The sequence below is a fragment of the Antedon mediterranea genome, chromosome 4 (assembly GCF_964355755.1).
Source record: "Antedon mediterranea chromosome 4, ecAntMedi1.1, whole genome shotgun sequence".
Lineage (NCBI taxonomy): Eukaryota > Metazoa > Echinodermata > Crinoidea > Comatulida > Antedonidae > Antedon > Antedon mediterranea.
This window is the reverse complement of record NC_092673.1, coordinates 27479625-27498307: the sequence shown is the minus strand read 5'-3', so window position 1 is coordinate 27498307 and position 18683 is coordinate 27479625. Positions and strand designations below refer to the sequence as shown.

Here is an 18683-nt window from a genome sequence, read left to right as displayed (position 1 = left end):
AATAACGACTACTCAACCATCCAACATACAGCGTGACGAATATTATTATCATAGAGCAAATATAATAAAACCAATCTACGTTTCATCATGGCGAAATAACTTATTGTCCATGGTTTAATCATGGAACTAATTCATAGGTCCTTGGTTTAATATAGTTCGGGCATGGCATGGCATGGTCGGGAAACGCGGCAGGCACCATATCGTTCCTTTAGTAGTCTTGTCCCATAGATGAATAAATAAAGTTGGAAATGTAAAATAACAATGACGTCTTCACACTTGTTTTCTGAATAGTTTTATATTTCTATTATATTACATTAACAGAACGCTAAATTTACAGTACAGACGAATCAAAACAAAAAACAGTTTAAAATTTGGGCAAGACGTTATAACTTGTTTATTTTTCTGACGCTAGACAAATACACGCAGAATATAAGCATAAAATAATACAAATTGCACAGCATTTAAGATATATTATAATATAAATCAAGTAATCAACGAATATATCACGGTTTACACTGTTTATCAAAATAATATTAAATGCAGTAGAATGAATCCTATTTGGGACAACCTTTTAATGGGACACTTTCTTGTGAAACAAACGGCGAATGTACGTACACTACATCCGCCCTCTATTTAGTTAGGTCTTGAATATGTCTTCTTAACAAGTAATGTAATGATTAAATATATATATATATTATACAAGGCCAAATAAAAACCATGTGTCCTCTTAATAGGGTTCTGACAGTAATACGGATTGAATACATTTCGTAAGCCAACAAAATTGATGTGCCCATATATGGACATGATGATGTCATATTACCACCATATTTGGGCACATCACATATTTTTGTCACAAAAAGTTGATAGTGTAGACAGAGCTTTACATTGGGCCAATTAAAAATCATATAAAACTCTTAAAATATACAGTACATATTTTAATTTCAGAATACATTAATACTGTGTAAACATCAATATATGCAGTGGTAATACATGCTAGGAATGTATTAAAACTATTGTTAAATAAATTCAAGATTTAGAAACAGGGTGTTATCATACGCTTAAAATACAATCAAATTGTAAAAATGTCATAAATTCCAAAATCTATACATTTATAAAACATTTAAAATGGTATCATTTTTTAGAGATTTAATGGCATATACGACCTTGGAGCAATGGACAAAGGGTCCTATTAAACACCACACTCCATATATCGCTATTATATAGGTAAATAGTACGACACGCACGCGCCTATTCCTACGTGCGCTAATGCATGTTGCAAAGCCTAAACAATGAAACCAGAACCTAAGTGAGCCTCTTAAATACTCCCTTCAAGAGTACTAAAGTGCGTGGGTGGTATTATGTATAGGCCTAGTGTTGTGGTGTGTTGTTTAGTAGGACCGATTGAGGCATTGTTTTCTTCTGCAACAACACATTTTGGTGTAGTTACACAACCTACCACAAACATCAATGTGTGCATTTTACTCCAGCCAAATCTATTACCATGAAACACATTGATTGGTTGCCGATTTAAAAGAAATATGAATATGCATGAGCATAAATCAACGCATGAATAAAATCAAGCACATTCTAACCATATTATACTGTTATTACCAATGTCCTATTTCATAAATATGTAACATTATTTACATTTAATTTATACATAATTTACATATTTCATATACACGAAAGCACATTAAATCAAGGTGTCTGCCATGGTAATAAGATCATAAAATACAGGTGGTTAAATACAGGTGTACAAAACACTGGCTATAAAACAAAAGTTTGCATAGGCATTTGCAGATTATGCACTGTATATAAAAATCACTTTTCTAAGCGTAAGAATGTAATAACAAAAAGTAATGCAAAATGTCTTTATAATTATATTAATTATAAAATATTAAGTTTAACAACATGTTTCTTGTTGGTGTCAACAATTATTATGCCTGTTACTTTGTATTTATAAAATCATTCATCTTTTTTACACATAACATTTCTCGTTGATAAGTTTGAGTTGAACAATAAAATTTAATAAAACATCATTTATTAAGCACATATTCTAACACTTTAAGCACATTGAATAATAAGTTATTATAATAAATAAATGTACTGTCAGTTGTAAGGTATACTGTCTGTACGGTGTATCATATAAGCATAAACACAGGCTACACACGTGACTCATATGTGACTCTGTGTTATAGAATTTACCTTGTGAACAGTAACAAGCATCTGAATGTGAAACAGACGTCAAAGAATAACACATACAGAACTAGTTTTCTCATTCCTCAACGCTTCAGCTCTCCGTTTGTTGCCCTCTACAAACACATTCCTCGCAAACTGTCCGCCCCCTGTCGGCATATCATGGCGTCCAGGACGAATCTTCGCAGAGAAGATAGCGTAAACAGGCCGATGATCTGAAATTTTGATTGTTTCGCAGCAATTGTATACATGAGCTGTGACATCGTCTTTCTTTCTTGATCGATATAAAATTCGATCCTGTAAAATAGATATTTCAATACTTGTTAGGAATGTTTAGAATCATATCCCTTTGAAATCAATAAAAAAATGAAATGCAAACAAATCTGATAAAAATGAATTAATTAAAAATAGAAATAGTCAATATAGGTATGACGGATATGTCCCAACAAATCAAACATCCAGAACAAAACAAATTAACAATAAAAAAAAGGGGTAACTACTCACAGTATAGGATGGAACTCTTGCTTTTACTGATGTGTCATACTCGTCAGTTGTCAAATCAAACTTGTATGTTGGGAAAAACCGGATTTCATCTTCTTTAAAGTGTTTAAAAACTTCTTCTGAAAAATGTCCCCAAAATAGCATGTAATTGTCGATCATATATTAACATTTTTTACCACAAATTATCATTGTAACTTACTAAGTTGTCACTAATATTGTCACTAACATCACACCACATTGTCACTTTACTAACATTGTCATTTACATTGACAATGTTAACGGTGTCACTTCCTAACATTGTCACTAAATTGACAATGTTAACATTGTTACTTACTACCATTGTCACTTACAAACATTAAACAATGTTAACAATGTCATGTTAACATTGTCACTTGCTAGCATTACCACTTATTAACATTGTCACTTGCTAGCATTACCACTTATTAACATTGTCACTTAATACTAACATTGTCACTAACTTGACAATGTTAATTAATGGTTTCACTTCCTAACATTGTCACCAAAATTGTCAATGTTAACATTGTCACTTCCTAACATTGTCACTTTATTAACATTGTCATTTACTAACTTACTTCGTTTCATTTCTTTAATAAGTTGGTCCTCCTTTAAGAGTTTGTTAAAGTTTGGTTCATCTTTTTTCTTCATATTTGTTATCCATTTCTCAACCCGTTCCTTGGGAAGGTCAATTCGGAAGTTGAAGTCACCACACCAAAAAACACAGTCAAACTTGGCTGTCACATCAGCTGTGAAGAAAAACAATTTTTAGGTGATAAATTTCATTCTGTCTGTGATGCCATTGTCAATGACAACAAAGATAATATTATGACAATGATATATGATGATACAGTGATAATAATAAATATCTTAACAACAATATGATAATAATGACAATGACAATATTAATGACAATAAAGATGAGATAGTGATGATATCATTACTCACTGCTGCTCTTGTTATAAGGCCTGATGGGTGAATCTTTCACTGGTAGTTGTAGGGTTGTAATGATCTTCTCATAGTCCAAAACACGTTCTTTTAATTTCTCATCTCCGGCTGTTGACAAACAACAACAAAAGATAACCATTGATAAAAAAAAAACCATGAATGAAATTAACAAATTATTAAAAATAGTTTCAATTCAATTCAAATTCAATTCAAAATTGAATTTCACCACAACAGAAAAAAAGTATAAGTATTATTAACATAATGGTTTGAGTGAAATGGGTACCAACTGTAAGCTTAATAGCTGGGAATCTACAATTATATCAATAAATAATATGAAATAGCATAATTAAAACATAATAAGTAAGTCTTGAGTTACTACCCCAGCACTTGGTCAAGATTAAACCATTGACTTTGGGATTGGAAGGCAAGCGTGTCAATCTACAGCTTCACTACTACTTAAAACTCTACATTAACGTTGCACTGTAGCTCTTAGATTTGTGGAGCTACATATATCGGTATATCTTTATTCAAATGACACAAACAGCCAATGGCTGAAACCGTAGTCGTACAATATTAAATACAATCATGATAAAAACAGGTAAAAAATAAAATATTTAAAAAAGCAGATTATCAAAAATCATATACTATAAATTGTTTCTAGATAAATACAAACTTTCTTACAGGTGAAATGAGATGCAATAAATAGTAACGATGTTCCAAAGAAATTGAAAGCCACAGCCATAGCACCCTGGAAAAAGAAGGAAAAAATTAATGTACATTTTAGGAAACAATTAAAAAAATAGAACCACTATTAAGAGGACACCTTCGGGACCGAACAAAGTGTTCTCATAACAGGAGTGTCTCCTAAATAGGGGTTGGCCGTAGTGTTAAAATGTTATTGTCTTTTATATGTTACTCCCATTTCAATTTTTGTCTGAAAATACAAGTTATACCAAGCTCATACGAGCTCATGTATTATACGTATGAAACGCCATATGTGCAAAAATATTATTATTACTTTTTTTTTATTATTTACTAATTTATATTGCCTGTCCTTCCTTGCATTGAAAAGTGTCTCCTTAATAGGGTTGTCCCCAATAGAGGGTTTTACTCTAGCACGAAATATGCACATCTTCAAAAAGTCCATTTAGACAACTCCATCACAATGGGAATAAAGACAATGATAATAGCGAATATGATTACTTAGTCAAATCCATATTTACATCTAGATTTTGTTTCAGAATCGCAGTCTAATTAAAAATTAATATCTTGAATAATAATAATGAATATAGTTCATTGTCTGTACCTTTGTCTTGATCATAGACCCGACTCTTGTAGATACTCTGTCTTCCTCAATAGCTGAAAAGTAATTGTAATATAATCATAATTAATGTTATTTATTAAACGTTTGGTTGGAAATTACAGATTATTAAATATTTTATCAAATGCAGTTGGGGGTTGGGGAACAAGTAGATTGTTTTTTGTTTGTTACAGGTGGGGGAAGAGTAGTTGTTAGAATGCCTCTCCCTTATCTTATGCAGGTAGGGAAGAGATAGTGAGTAGAATGTCTCCCTTATCCCTTGCATGTGGGGGAGGAGTAACAATTGGAATGTCTCTCACTTTCTGAAAGTTTGTAAACTCCTTTCTCAAAAAAGGTAACTGTTTTATATCTTTACTTACGAGAACAAAACCAGATGAGATCTCGGCGGATGAATATGAGCAGATTTAGTACGCCATGATTCGCTGAATGAAGCAGCACATGAGTGGGGCCTAGAATCTGTTGAATGTTAACTTCCCATTCTTGTCTAGAAAAAACAACCATGCTAGTTACATATGACATATATATGCTATCTCTGGCCGTTGTTTACCAATCATAATCTTTGAAACAGAATACTTTTAATACCAGGGAAGAGATACGTTGAATAATTTTATATAAAAAGGGTAACTCAAAATAAAGATACTGAATTCCAAATAAAGAGAAATAAAACAAACTAAAAATAGTTTAAACAATACTTACTTTTCTGGGCAAGATTCCTGAGTTCCGATAGCATAGATATCTTGTACAAAGACAGTGTCATCAGGCAGAAGAAGATCCTCAAGATTACTTGGTATATCCTAACAAGACACAAAAACATCCCAGTCAAATTTAATTATTGAGTATGTCATCCGTGTCTTCTCAGATAAGGACTATAAACCGTTGGTCCAGTGTACACATAGCTCATCTAGAATCTAGTACATCTTTGGGGGACAATAGGGGGTTACCCCGGTGAACTAGTCCACACAAACACAGCCACTATACAGTAGTATCACACACAGCCACTTGCAATTTAGACTGGACCGCTTCAGAGGTGTTTACCACCTGTTGGTCCAGATCCCTTAGTTCAATAAATAAAATAATCAGTCGGAGATAGAGAACACAGAACACATAACATATTTCACAAAGTAAGTCATTACATTATTAAACTGTATGGGCAAGTTTCTGAAATATATAAATGATTCTTGTCCTACTACAAATAGCACTAGTATATCACTATTCTCCAGACAAAATATATCATATAACAAGCTCAGTGGGGTAATGGGTCCTCCAATACTGGGTTGCATTTGGTTTGATCATGCTCTAGGCCCATGGGTTTAGTTAGTGAGCGCTCATAGTCATAGCCATTATGCCACTGAATGAGGAGATGTTACTATTAGTGAAATGCAAAAGACAGACGCACTGTCCACTCTTTCCTGGATACACACTTGCAACATCCATGTTTCCTCTCTCTCTCTCTAATCTAATATTACAGCAAACTTACTTTTTCATTGTGCATATTCCATGTTGCCATAAATATTTTTAACTGACGATCTGGGAAATAACGCTCAAGCTCCTCTCTACCCAGGAGGCTGTTGGTTGCTTGGAGTCCTCCACTCAAATAACTCCTATGATAATAATAACAAAATTATTATTATTATTTGATTCAAATTTGACATAAGAATGAATAATGTTGATATAATAATGTCTCAAGGTTTGCAATGCGAAATCAAAATGTTGATATAAAGTTTGCGGTACACCACGTATATAGTAATGAAAAGAACTGTGAGTTTTTTGACGTTTCGATCAATATACAGTACTTCAATTGAATGAATATTCATACACAAAAAATATATTAGCAGTAGGGATAGGTTTTCTCTTCCAAATCCCCAAATTAAATCCTAATATGTCCTTGACAATACAGTATGTATCTTTTATAAGCGATAGCTTTATCCAAAATTGTAATAATAATTTCTTTATTTCTATTTTAAAGTAAAGTAACTAAAATTGACCTTTAATTTATATTTGTTTGATATAAATAATGAAAAAATCTTCACACTGACTTCATGCTTTTATATTAATTTTATTATTACTGTACTACAGCTTTTTAAAAAAAATATGTATTTATTATTATGCATTAAAATTGGCAGATTAACTAGATTTGGCTTATATAATAAAACAGAGTTTAACTAATTGCTTCAATCTGCATTTTTAGTTATTTAAAGATTTTAATTTAGTGTTAAAATTCTGAAATCATTTCAGATTGGATAATTCATTTACGAATGGATTAATCATGTTTAATTATCCACATTTCAGTTTTATTTATTAATTTATTTATTTCGTTTTCTTTCTGTAGGGTAGCCCTCTCAGTAATAAATAAAAACTGCTCTTACGAGGGGCCCTACGACATGTAACATAATTTTAAAACAAATTAAACTAAACTTAAACTAACAGTATAGTTACTGTAGTACCATAGCTTAAACAACATGAAAAAAAAAACGGTGACTAATCAGCAGTGTTAAGGAAGGCAGGTATAATAATTAGAAAAAGGGCAAGTTGCTTAGTTTAATTACAGTATTCCATAAGGTTTGATTAATATTTGACGTCATTCATTGAATAATCTCATTAGATAACCATTGTTTAAAACATAAACCTTTATAAATAGACAATGTGTTCTCTATTATACAGTCTGGATCTAGAAGAAGCGCAACCGCCCCCTACACTACCGGTTCTGTGTCACTGTCATCCTTTCCAATTTAAAAAAAGAAGAGGCCTTTTCCTTTTTCTAGTGGGTTGGTTGAAATTAATCTTTGTGATGAAGGCTAAAGCTCTGTCTACACTATCAAACTTTGACTTTGACAAAAAAATGTGATGTATCTATATTATGTACATGATGATGTCATATCACTGCGCCATATTTGGGCACATCATACAATTTGAGCTTAAAAAATGGCATAGAATAATAATAATATTCTACAAATATTATAATATATTAAGTGAATCTTTTCACTAATACCATATTAAGAGAAAACTAGATTTAATTCGTCACTATGACGAATTATAGGTTATATGCATTGATTTAAATCAAGATAATTGATTTTTAAAAGATATATTGATTGATTGAATTTCTCAGAATCTTTAATTATTTATAATATATGATAGGACCTTGCTAACGCGAACACCATAGCCGGTATCACAATCCGATCAAAGATCCATATGCGTATAATGTCATAAACCACATTTGTTGTTACATAATAATAAAGACATAAGTTAATTTTTATCTAGATTTCATTATAAATCATGTGTATAATCTATACACTAAGAAATAAATTTGAACAAACAATACGGATAATAAAAAAAAAATCTTATTTCGTTTCCCAAGGTGAGACTCGATCTCGGTACCTTGAATGCCATAGACACGAGCACAGACCACCGAGCCGTACACAACTGACTAAAAGTTGTAGAAAAATTCCTCCGTGTATTTACTATGCAGTAACCACTTTGATGCAAATAGATTATTACATACCGAAATGAATTATAATTTTTTACTATGATGACATCTTTAAAATGTATACAAATGATGCACTGTCAAACTACATACTTTTAACTTTAATATATGAATTTTTGAAGGAAGAAAGTTAATGTTAAGTTTGTTATTTTGGCATAAGAAAATGTCATAATTTGTTTGATTGTCGAAATTATTTTTTTTAAATTTAATATGCAATTAATGATGACTTAATCAACTTTTGTTCTCTTTATTTGATAATAAATCATACATATGATACATACACTTCAAGAAAATGAAATAAAAAATAGGTGTTCCCCTGCATTCTGACGATATATATTAATTTTAAAATTTTGCATATTTTCACCATTTTGTTAACTTATATGTGCGTAGCCAGTGACTTTTGACGTGCTCGTATAACGCAATTTCGAGTTGAAACCTGAATCAAATATGATGATATTATTAAAGAAAGATTGTAAAACAGAAATCGGGCAAAAAGAGTGCGCATTAACGTTTAACGCGCAGTGCGCGTGCAAAAATCTGCGCACTCATGGCATTTTTTTAAACGCTTAAAATTGCCTGAAACGTACTCTAATTTCATCGAAAATAAATTTTGACAATTTTGAACATTTTAAGCGCGCGTACGCAAGCGTTATATGCGCTACGCACGTAATTTCATTGCCATATGATGAAATATGACCTGAAATTTATGAGTACCAAATTTTGTTTAATTGTGATTCATGCTTGTGAAGATATGATTACAAACGTGATTTCGTAAAATCGCGCGTAGACCGCGTAATTTTTGATTACGCATCGTGAAAATATAACCACATCGATTCCTGGCCATGAGGAATATACTCTGAAAACTTGACTTGACTAGATTAAACTGATGCCAATATAATGCACGGACAAAATAGTGCTAAGGAAAGAATAAATAAATAAATAAATAAATAAAGATTTTGACAGAATCAAGAGGTTATATGCATATCATGCATATAACCTAATAATATTACACCACACTAATATTAATATAAAAATCAATAAACCTGTCATACTATATAAAGCTATTTTTTTAAGAACCACTTTTATTCAGGCAGTAAATTGTGTTTGAAAAAAGGCAATACAGAATAAAATGTAAAAGTTACAAAAATCAGATAGAATTATAGACACTGATAAAAATAAAGTACATGAAAAATGTCTATTAATTTATTATACTTCTTCAATGGTTGTGTTATTGTTGTCAATGTCATATATTTTGTCATTACAGTAATTGTTAATGTTTTAGTATTATTTTTACACTGTGGTAATTATCATATGAACTGAATGTTTAATCAGATAATTTTCTATGTTGTGATCGTTTGGATCATACTAAACATTCATTAAAAGCTTACAGTAAGGTTAAAGTGCATGTTTTCTGATTACAATAGCACATTTAATTATGAATGCCAATTTGTACTACTGTACTTAAACATCTACAGTAGGTAATGTAGATGATATAATGGTCATTGAATAGACATTCATCATTAGCCTCCTCCTTCGAAACACACAGATAGAAAACAATTTTGTAATAGGAGTATTGTCAACTGAAGGTTAAATAATGCCACACTAAAGAGAGAATTAATCTCGATTTACACTATCTTTATGTGACAAAAAAATGTGATGTGCCCATATATGGACATGATGATGTCATATCACTACCATATTTGGGCGTATTACTACCATACATGTGCACATCACACTTTTTTTGTCAAAACTAGTTTGATAGTGTAGATAGAGCTTTAGAAATGAGAAATAACTTACCGGTTTTTCAAAGCCTTGGTTGTGATAGTTGGTAAGGCACCGGTCGACATAAAAGACCTATTTGTCATTGACATCGTGTCATCTGCTCCCACCACAGGTTCTGAGAACGGCAGAGAACCACTTCTTTCAACGATCTTTGAATGCTGCTGTTCATCCACTTTAAATGGAGTTCTGTATGAATTTTGTGATAGAGCTGGTAAAGTTTGTTTTGGATAAATAGGGGGGAGTTTGTCGTTCATTGATGACGTACCAGGTTGACTTGATTCATCATCAACGGTTGATGATCTATCAGACTCAACTCCCGATTCCTGACTTGGAATGTCTTGTTCCTGCAGCGGTACAGTTCGAGGCCTTATAAAAATTTCTGATTTAGTTTCTCTTACCTCTTTGACAGGAAGAGATGATGATGTGATAAAAGGTATACCATCTTGCTTTTGGACAATGTTGACTGTTTCTGATGTACCTACAGGGGGTAAAGATGTAGTTCTTTTTTTATTTTTCTGACCAAGATTTACAATAATCACATCATCATCACTCTCCGTATCCTCCTTCTTTCCATCATTGGTTAAAAGACTTTTATTTTCCTGATGTACACTCCTAAGAGGTGTTGATGTTTTTAACGGCATAATACTTTGCGATATATTGCTAGAAGTTCTTTTGGTATCCTTTTGTTCTTGGGCATGCAAGCCATTTTGTAAATGAGATTCAGATGTCTTTGGTTTTGGCTTTCTTACAGGTATAACCAGATCATCTTCTGAACTACTGTCCTCTAAATCAACAACAGGTAGTGAGGTTTTTGTTTTGTCTTTACAAGTCTTTTTTACAACCATCTCACCTGTGGCGGGATCAAAGACAAACACTGGTTTGTTATTACATTCTGTTTTTAACTGATCAATCTTTTCTGAATTATGAAGGTCTCCTGATAAACTTTCTTCTTTACGAGGGGGAGGAGGAACTGGTTTATTTGATGGCAGACCTTCTCTAATGTCCAGAGTACTTGTAGACTTCCTGCGACTTGATGGCACATCAGGTTGATCTTCAGGTAGTATTGAACCAAATTCAGGTTCAGGTATTGAATTTTCGATTCTTGTCTCTGATTTCTCAATTAATTTATCTTCTTCAGAAATTGGAGGGGTCTTGATTCGACGCCGTGGTACAGGTCTAGGTTTATCAGCAATATCATTTTTACCATCAGTAATTTTTGGTGGCGGGGACGGACGATGCGGACTACCGCCAAAATATACGTTGGCAACAAAAGCAGAGTTAACTTTTAGTGGAGTACTAGTTTCGTTATCATTTTTTGTAAAATTATTGGCAATATCTCCATTAGTGACATTCTGTTCCTTGTGTTTTGCGAGATTGCTTATCGAATCATTTAAAGAATTTTTGTCTGCGTCGTCAGGGGGACGAGGTAATAGTCCAGAGCTTGGCGAAATTGTACCATTTGTCTTTTTTAGCTTTCTGTGGAAGAAAATTCACATCGTTTAATGATTTGTTATTATATACCGAATGAATAAAATAAAATGGTGATAAATGAGTAAATCATACATTGAATTCCTCTAAATGCAATTGAGTAAAATGCTGTACCATGAGCAATGATGTAAATCATTATAAATGTGGCAAAATGTCAGTGAAGTACATTCTACAATTGTGTGTAAACTTCTGTACATGATTTACAGATACATTTACTAAAGTTACAGAACACATAATTTATAATATTCACATAAATTAGTTAACAGTAATAATTTATAAATGTATCACCTTAATCGATTAAGTGTCTTAGATTTCTTTTTTTTAGTTTTGCTTGAATTTGTTTTGTCAGGATTGTCGATATCCGAAAGTAATGCAGTTCCCTCCTCATCCATCTTAATACACTGCTCTCAAACGATTACATCTTCATTCACTAAAATTGTAAGGTAGGCCTACTAGTTATTTCAATTACAAACATATGATAAATATTAATCAATTATAGGCTATACAAATAAAATATAAAAGTTTACAGTGACAAATAAATGTCATGTTGTAAAACGGCCGAGAGTGCGAAGCTACTACAATTATTACACAAGGCGTACTAGCTTACCTTTTAGGCGGGACTGGTCTCTTGCCCCCTGGTGGCCCAGATGAAGTGCGATACACAGAAGAGTACGAACAGTCCACTCCGATGTGTGGCTGCTGGTAGTGATAAACACACAGGCCAGCCTAGGAGGACTAAACGTACCTTAATTCCGTTACTGTGTATGTGTGTGGCTACCCAGTGAGCAATCCCTCAGTACTAGCTAGGCTAGTAGGGTCGAGCTTGACCCCTTGTGGCTCGTACCTCGTAATAGTAGCAATGAGGCTTAAACTATACTATATAGGCCTATAACCTATTCAATCACAGTGAATACCTGTTGTTCCACCAATATTACAGTAGAACTGGCTTATATACCGCTCAGTCTAGGCTGGGAAGCTTACACAGGAAACCCTGCTGGCTATAGGCTAGTCGGCTAATGTATATCAAACACCAGGGAACGTGCGTAATGGCTGATACTGATACAGCATAGGCTTAGGCCTAGTCACGATTTACGTCCGTTCCGTCTAATGTCATGCGTTCAAAGAGGCCGCTCCGGCACCGGTCAGTAACGCACGTGACCTCGGGTCACACCTTGGGTCGACCCATTATTATATAAGGGGGTTTTCACTACACTCCTCCCAATTTTATAAAGGCTGAGCCCAGTGTTCTGATGTGGTCCAGTGCCTGGTAGCAATCGAGACTGCTTAATTAGGAGGATTTGAGGTAAACTCAGAAAAGTCCATCCCAATTGAAAATCTGCAAAGATAACCATTCTACACATCTTCCACAGTGAACCAGATCCAGCTCAGGATAGCAATGTGGTAAACGGTCAGTTAACTACCCAGGGGCTGTCAGTCGCGAGGTTGGAGTTACTTCACCCTTCTTCTCAGCGAGACAAAGAACAGTCTTAGGCTAATCAATTTGATAACAGTACTGGTCCATAGGGGACACAGCTTCGTGGATTTGCCCTGTGGCTGGCTAAGGTATAGCACATAGCCCTTGTCGGGTGAGGACACGGAAATCGTTATCCCTTTCCATGCATCACTGCGTCTCCCCACAGGTAAATCCAATAACCTTTTTACCTTATACGAAATGAGAGTCCATCATCGGACGAATGTAGGGCGGCTTTATTCAACCAAAAGAATTCCAAACTTGGGCTGGAAGAATTAGCTCCTAAAGTCGGTATCTCAGGCTGAACTGCCGTGACCATGCAACCTTCGTCCTGTGAATATACAAGTAATTTAATCCATTTGGGGCCCGGGTTTCTGTAATGGTCCTTAAACCTCCTGGGTCCCAAACAAAACCCTCACTCCCTATCTCGACACTTGTGTATCGAATCTGAGCAACTCCTTGAGTGACAATGCAGTGCTCGGATTCCTCCAAACAATACACTGCATTCAGGCTTAACCTTTTCTCCTGAGTGGCAAGAGAAGACAGTCCTGCATCCTTAATGGAGGCGGGATTGGCACACAATGCACCGAGTATGTTGACCAGATGACGGGGTCCTGCCGAAACAGGCACATCATTGCTGGGTACTGAACACACGTCAGCAGCGTTAACCGCACCCACTTCCGTCGGCTCGGTCTCCGTGGCTGGGGCAATGTTCCTGCCCTTCTTCAATGTGATGTACTGATTAGAAGTGTTGACCACACACAGGTGCGACTTCCGCAATCCCTGGTGTGTGGTAACTGGAATTGCCAACGAAGACTTCATCTCTGGACCTATAATGTAATCTGGTAATGGTAAATTGTTCGGTACGAGTTGACATTGGACACGCATTACTGAGTGTGGTGGTATCACTCTACGTTTGGCAACAAGGACACGGGCGATTCCCGAGGATTCGGATTCCCGATTTTTCCTCACAGACACCATGCTAGAGCCTATTGTTAGCAGCAACTGTCCGCAGTCTATCATGGCCTTATTTTTCACCATAAAATCCTGACCTAGTAACATTTCATCATGAATCGGTGCTACATAGAAGAATTCAGTGTAGACATCCGATCCCAATCTCAAGTTAATAGGTCGTCCCACTCTGTAACCAGGCATTGATGTACCTCTACCTGCTAGAGTAAAGTTAAGCTCGGCTACAATAGGTGGTTTAGACAATAAACGTGAGTATACATTATCTGAGAGTATTGTCCGTTCCGCAGCCGTGTCCACAACAGCTGCCACTTCGGTTTGATTTACGCAGGCAGTGGTGAATAAGGCACGGTTGGATTGTACTCTGTTGATAATAATGATTTTTTCAGTCTCATCTGCTTTGGTCTCTACCTCCACGGTTTGAGCTTGGTTTGTTGCACTCAACCCCAACAGATCGTCGGTCGGAGTAGTGCCTACAAATGAACCTTTGCAACCTGGGAGTAGTGCCAGCGTGTTCTCTGAAAAAATACTCATAGAAACACTATTATTATCATGGACATTATTATTATTATTGACATTATTCTTTTTATGTATTTCAGCCTTTGAGTCAGAGCCCATAGAAGATGACAGGTTGAGAAGCTGGGCTGCGTTCCCAACCTGCTCTAGTTTGACGTCTGCTTACCTTCTGACCCAAATTGACAAACCTGTTGACCGGGTTCCTGGCCCTCAACGCACACTCGGGGTGGCAATGCTGGGTCCTGTCTAACCGGTGTTGGTGTTGCCTTGGGTTGTCGTTGTAGTGTAGTTAGCAGAATATCAAATTTGGTTGTCAACTGGTTAATTTGGTTCGACAACTCACTTACTAGGCGAGTGCCCCTGTTATCCTGTTGAACTATTTTAGACTCGACGGCTCCATCAGTGGGATCTGGGTTTGGCTGTGAAGGTAACCGGTGATCCTTGGGATCAGGCTTCTTCGTTAGCCTAGGAACGGTAGGGTTTCGCTGGCTCGCCGGGCGAGTCCGACCCTTGCTAGGTTTACTTACCTTCCGAACCTCTACCTCTGCCCCACCATCAAAAGATTCCCCTCTATACCTGGATGAGGTTGGGTGTACCAGATGTTTAGGCATGGTGGTAAACCGGACATGCGGATTCACTGGTTCCTGTTGTCTACTCCTAGTACGAAGGCAGAGTTCTCTCAGCCCAGTGTACTTCTCGTAAGCTGCCATTGCTTCAGTCAGGGTGGTACAGTTCTGGTGAAGCATATACTGCCCAGCGTCAGCGTCAAGACAACCCACATAGAATTTCACAACCGCCCTTTGACAGATCCAACCTTGCGGGAGATCGCTAAAGGCTTTTCTAGTCAGTGTGAGAACTCTGTCGCCCCAATCTTCTATAGATTCTCCTTCATGCTGTACAGCAGCTTCGAATTTCACTTCCAAGACCTCGGGTAACTCTTCGGCCTTAAAGCGTTCGTCAAAAGCTTGTACGATGTGTCTGAAAGAGATATCTACATTCATGTCAGTTAAATTAATAAAATACTCAGCAGCTATGCCGGTTCCTTAAAGAGAACCCAATTATCCTTGCCATTAAATACTAGACTTTTGGGAATATCCTTGGGCCTGAAATGCTTCTGCCGCCTAAGGGTTCTACATTCAGTATTCCTCAAGAATTCCCTGAAGTCAGCTAAATACGCATCATGCTCACTTTCACCATCAGAGTCATCCTCCCAGGCCCAACCAACATGTCGTGTCGGAGGTTCACCTCTAGAGGCACGCCTTGTGGAGGGTTGAGATCTCCTATCCCTTAGTTCCCTATGATCATAACGAGGTTCATAAGAGACTGGAGTCTGTTGGGTGTTATAGGAGCTATAAAAATCTTTTCTTTCCCTATCATACATTGTGGGCCTATCTTGTGGTGCTTGGTATGTTGATGTGGCTTGGGTCTGATAATAGACTGGCGTACCACTGGTCTTATAATTAAAATGCGTCCCACAATTATCCTGCCAGGTAGATGTTTCTTGGGTATCCTGTTGGGAAGGTGTTACCCGGGCACCATGGTAGTAGGATATCGGAGTAGTGTCCTGACGTACAAGCGTTGTCCAGGTATCGTGATACGCAATTGGACTGTTGGCGCTTGATTTAGGAACCCTCCCAGAATTGCACGATAAAGTATCTACTGGTGAATCAGACAGTATATCAGAGACTCTTGTATCGTAATTCTGATTTGCCTCTGTTTTAGGATGTAGAGAAGAATATCTTGACTCTATTCCTAACCCAAAATGGTCGGGTGGATAAGCAACCTCAAGTGGTGTGCTGGTATCCCGGAGCTCACGGTAAATCGTTGAGTCTCCGTCTCTCCCTCCCCATCTCGGGTTTGGAGTGAAATCCAACCATTTCATAAACTTGCCTTTTCCTGAGCCTCTTATTATCTTCCCTATGTTATTCGGGGTGATGTTGCCGTACCCCTCCCTCCATTCTATAAGTTTTTGAGCACGCGAGGCACCTATGCCAGGCAAAAGGTTAAGATCTAACATGTCGCAAAAATTAATAGAAACGAATCGGGATTTTGGAGGCATGCTAAATTATCAAATTACTACTAAATCGTATAGAATTGAAGTAGACCCAACAATGCTATACCAATACAATAAAAAATCGACTTGTGTATAACTGAGGATTGTACTTCTTATATACTACAACTATAAAAATATATATAATAGAAGTAAAAACAACTTTCTCTAAAAGGCAATATTAAAGAAAAACGAATTACACCTGCTTAATAGAAATCACAGTTGCTTAACGTGATATGCAAATGAAGTCAAAGAAACGTGCGAAGTCCGCCCACAAGTGTCTTAGGAATTCAGAAGATCACACAATGGAGGATACGCTCCGTGATTCAACTTCAGCAATGCAAAAATACAATTGAAATAATTTTATAATAATGACAATAAATGAAGCTCTTATTGATATGTAATAAGTTTAACTTCTCAATGGGTACTACCTGATGAAGTTCCGTTACAAAAGCATTAACGTCTACCATCAATGGCGCCTATAGAGTCGATACAAAAATCCTTGCACTTTATTAAATATCAACTAATCGCGGTGAACCCACACCGTGCGGAATTGTTAAAAGTACAGCGGGAGATTTGATCCGTTATGTCGTCTCCAGACGAACTCTTCGCTAACAAACTAAGTAACTTGGCGTCCCGAATTCACGTTTTTGCTCGCAGCGCCAATGTTGTAAAACGGCCGAGAGTGCGAAGCTACTACAATTATTACACAAGGCGTACTAGCTTACCTTTTAGGCGGGACTGGTCTCTTGCCCCCTGGTGGCCCAGATGAAGTGCGATACACAGAAGAGTACGAACAGTCCACTCCGATGTGTGGCTGCTGGTAGTGATAAACACACAGGCCAGCCTAGGAGGACTAAACGTACCTTAATTCCGTTACTGTGTATGTGTGTGGCTACCCAGTGAGCAATCCCTCAGTACTAGCTAGGCTAGTAGGGTCGAGCTTGACCCCTTGTGGCTCGTACCTCGTAATAGTAGCAATGAGGCTTAAACTATACTATATAGGCCTATAACCTATTCAATCACAGTGAATACCTGTTGTTCCACCAATATTACAGTAGAACTGGCTTATATACCGCTCAGTCTAGGCTGGGAAGCTTACACAGGAAACCCTGCTGGCTATAGGCTAGTCGGCTAATGTATATCAAACACCAGGGAACGTGCGTAATGGCTGATACTGATACAGCATAGGCTTAGGCCTAGTCACGATTTACGTCCGTTCCGTCTAATGTCATGCGTTCAAAGAGGCCGCTCCGGCACCGGTCAGTAACGCACGTGACCTCGGGTCACACCTTGGGTCGACCCATTATTATATAAGGGGGTTTTCACTACAGTCATTCCATTGACTTTCATTCACTAAATTAGACTTAGCCTAGCTAGGCCTAGATTTAGGCATTAGTAGGTAGTAGGCTAGCTAGTAAATATTATTGCTTTATTTTAATTCCAATTTTGCCATTTGACTTATTACCTCACTCATTAATCATTGACACATTAGTTAGTAGATGAGAAGGCCTAGAAGATAATCTCAGAAATCACTGCTGCTAGGCCGACATTCTCAAGTAAGTGGCACAGCATCAACAAACGGATAGACAGTGCCAAGAACACGACGCAACACTGTTGACAACAGTCTCGTCTGCTGGGTCTCTAGCTAGCCTAGCCTAGGCCTAGAACTTGGCTAGATAAATTCTACTTTATTACACAAAAAAAATACAGTTCACCTAGGCTAAAATTTAAGAAAAAAGACTTACAATATAACAATTCGCAAACAATTAACACTGACTGTCAGCTCTCAATAACAACAAAATTGTGGACATTTTTACGCTTCAACACAAAAAAACACAATCGGTATTTTTAATATTTATAGCAACCACAAGAGCGCCCTCTCTCAACAAACTGGATACTTCCGCTGCCATATGACGTAATTTTTGGGAATCCCGAATTCGAC

At 36.4% G+C, this 18683-nt stretch overlaps 1 protein-coding gene across 1 annotated transcript; it reads right to left on the bottom strand.

The window, feature by feature from the left end:
- Positions 1-18: 18 nt before the first annotated feature.
- Positions 19-18611, bottom strand: LOC140047098 (uncharacterized). Its single transcript, XM_072091913.1, has 12 exons — positions 18487-18611; positions 12021-12162; positions 10260-11720; positions 6459-6582; positions 5678-5775; positions 5341-5465; positions 4967-5019; positions 4342-4408; positions 3661-3768; positions 3291-3461; positions 2701-2816; positions 19-2493 (listed from the first exon to the last, which is right to left on the bottom strand). Exons 2-12 carry the CDS (start codon positions 12122-12124, stop codon positions 2245-2247), a joined length of 2676 nt encoding a protein of 891 aa, XP_071948014.1. The 5' UTR covers positions 12125-12162; positions 18487-18611; the 3' UTR covers positions 19-2244.
- Between the last annotated feature and the right edge of the window lie 72 nt (positions 18612-18683).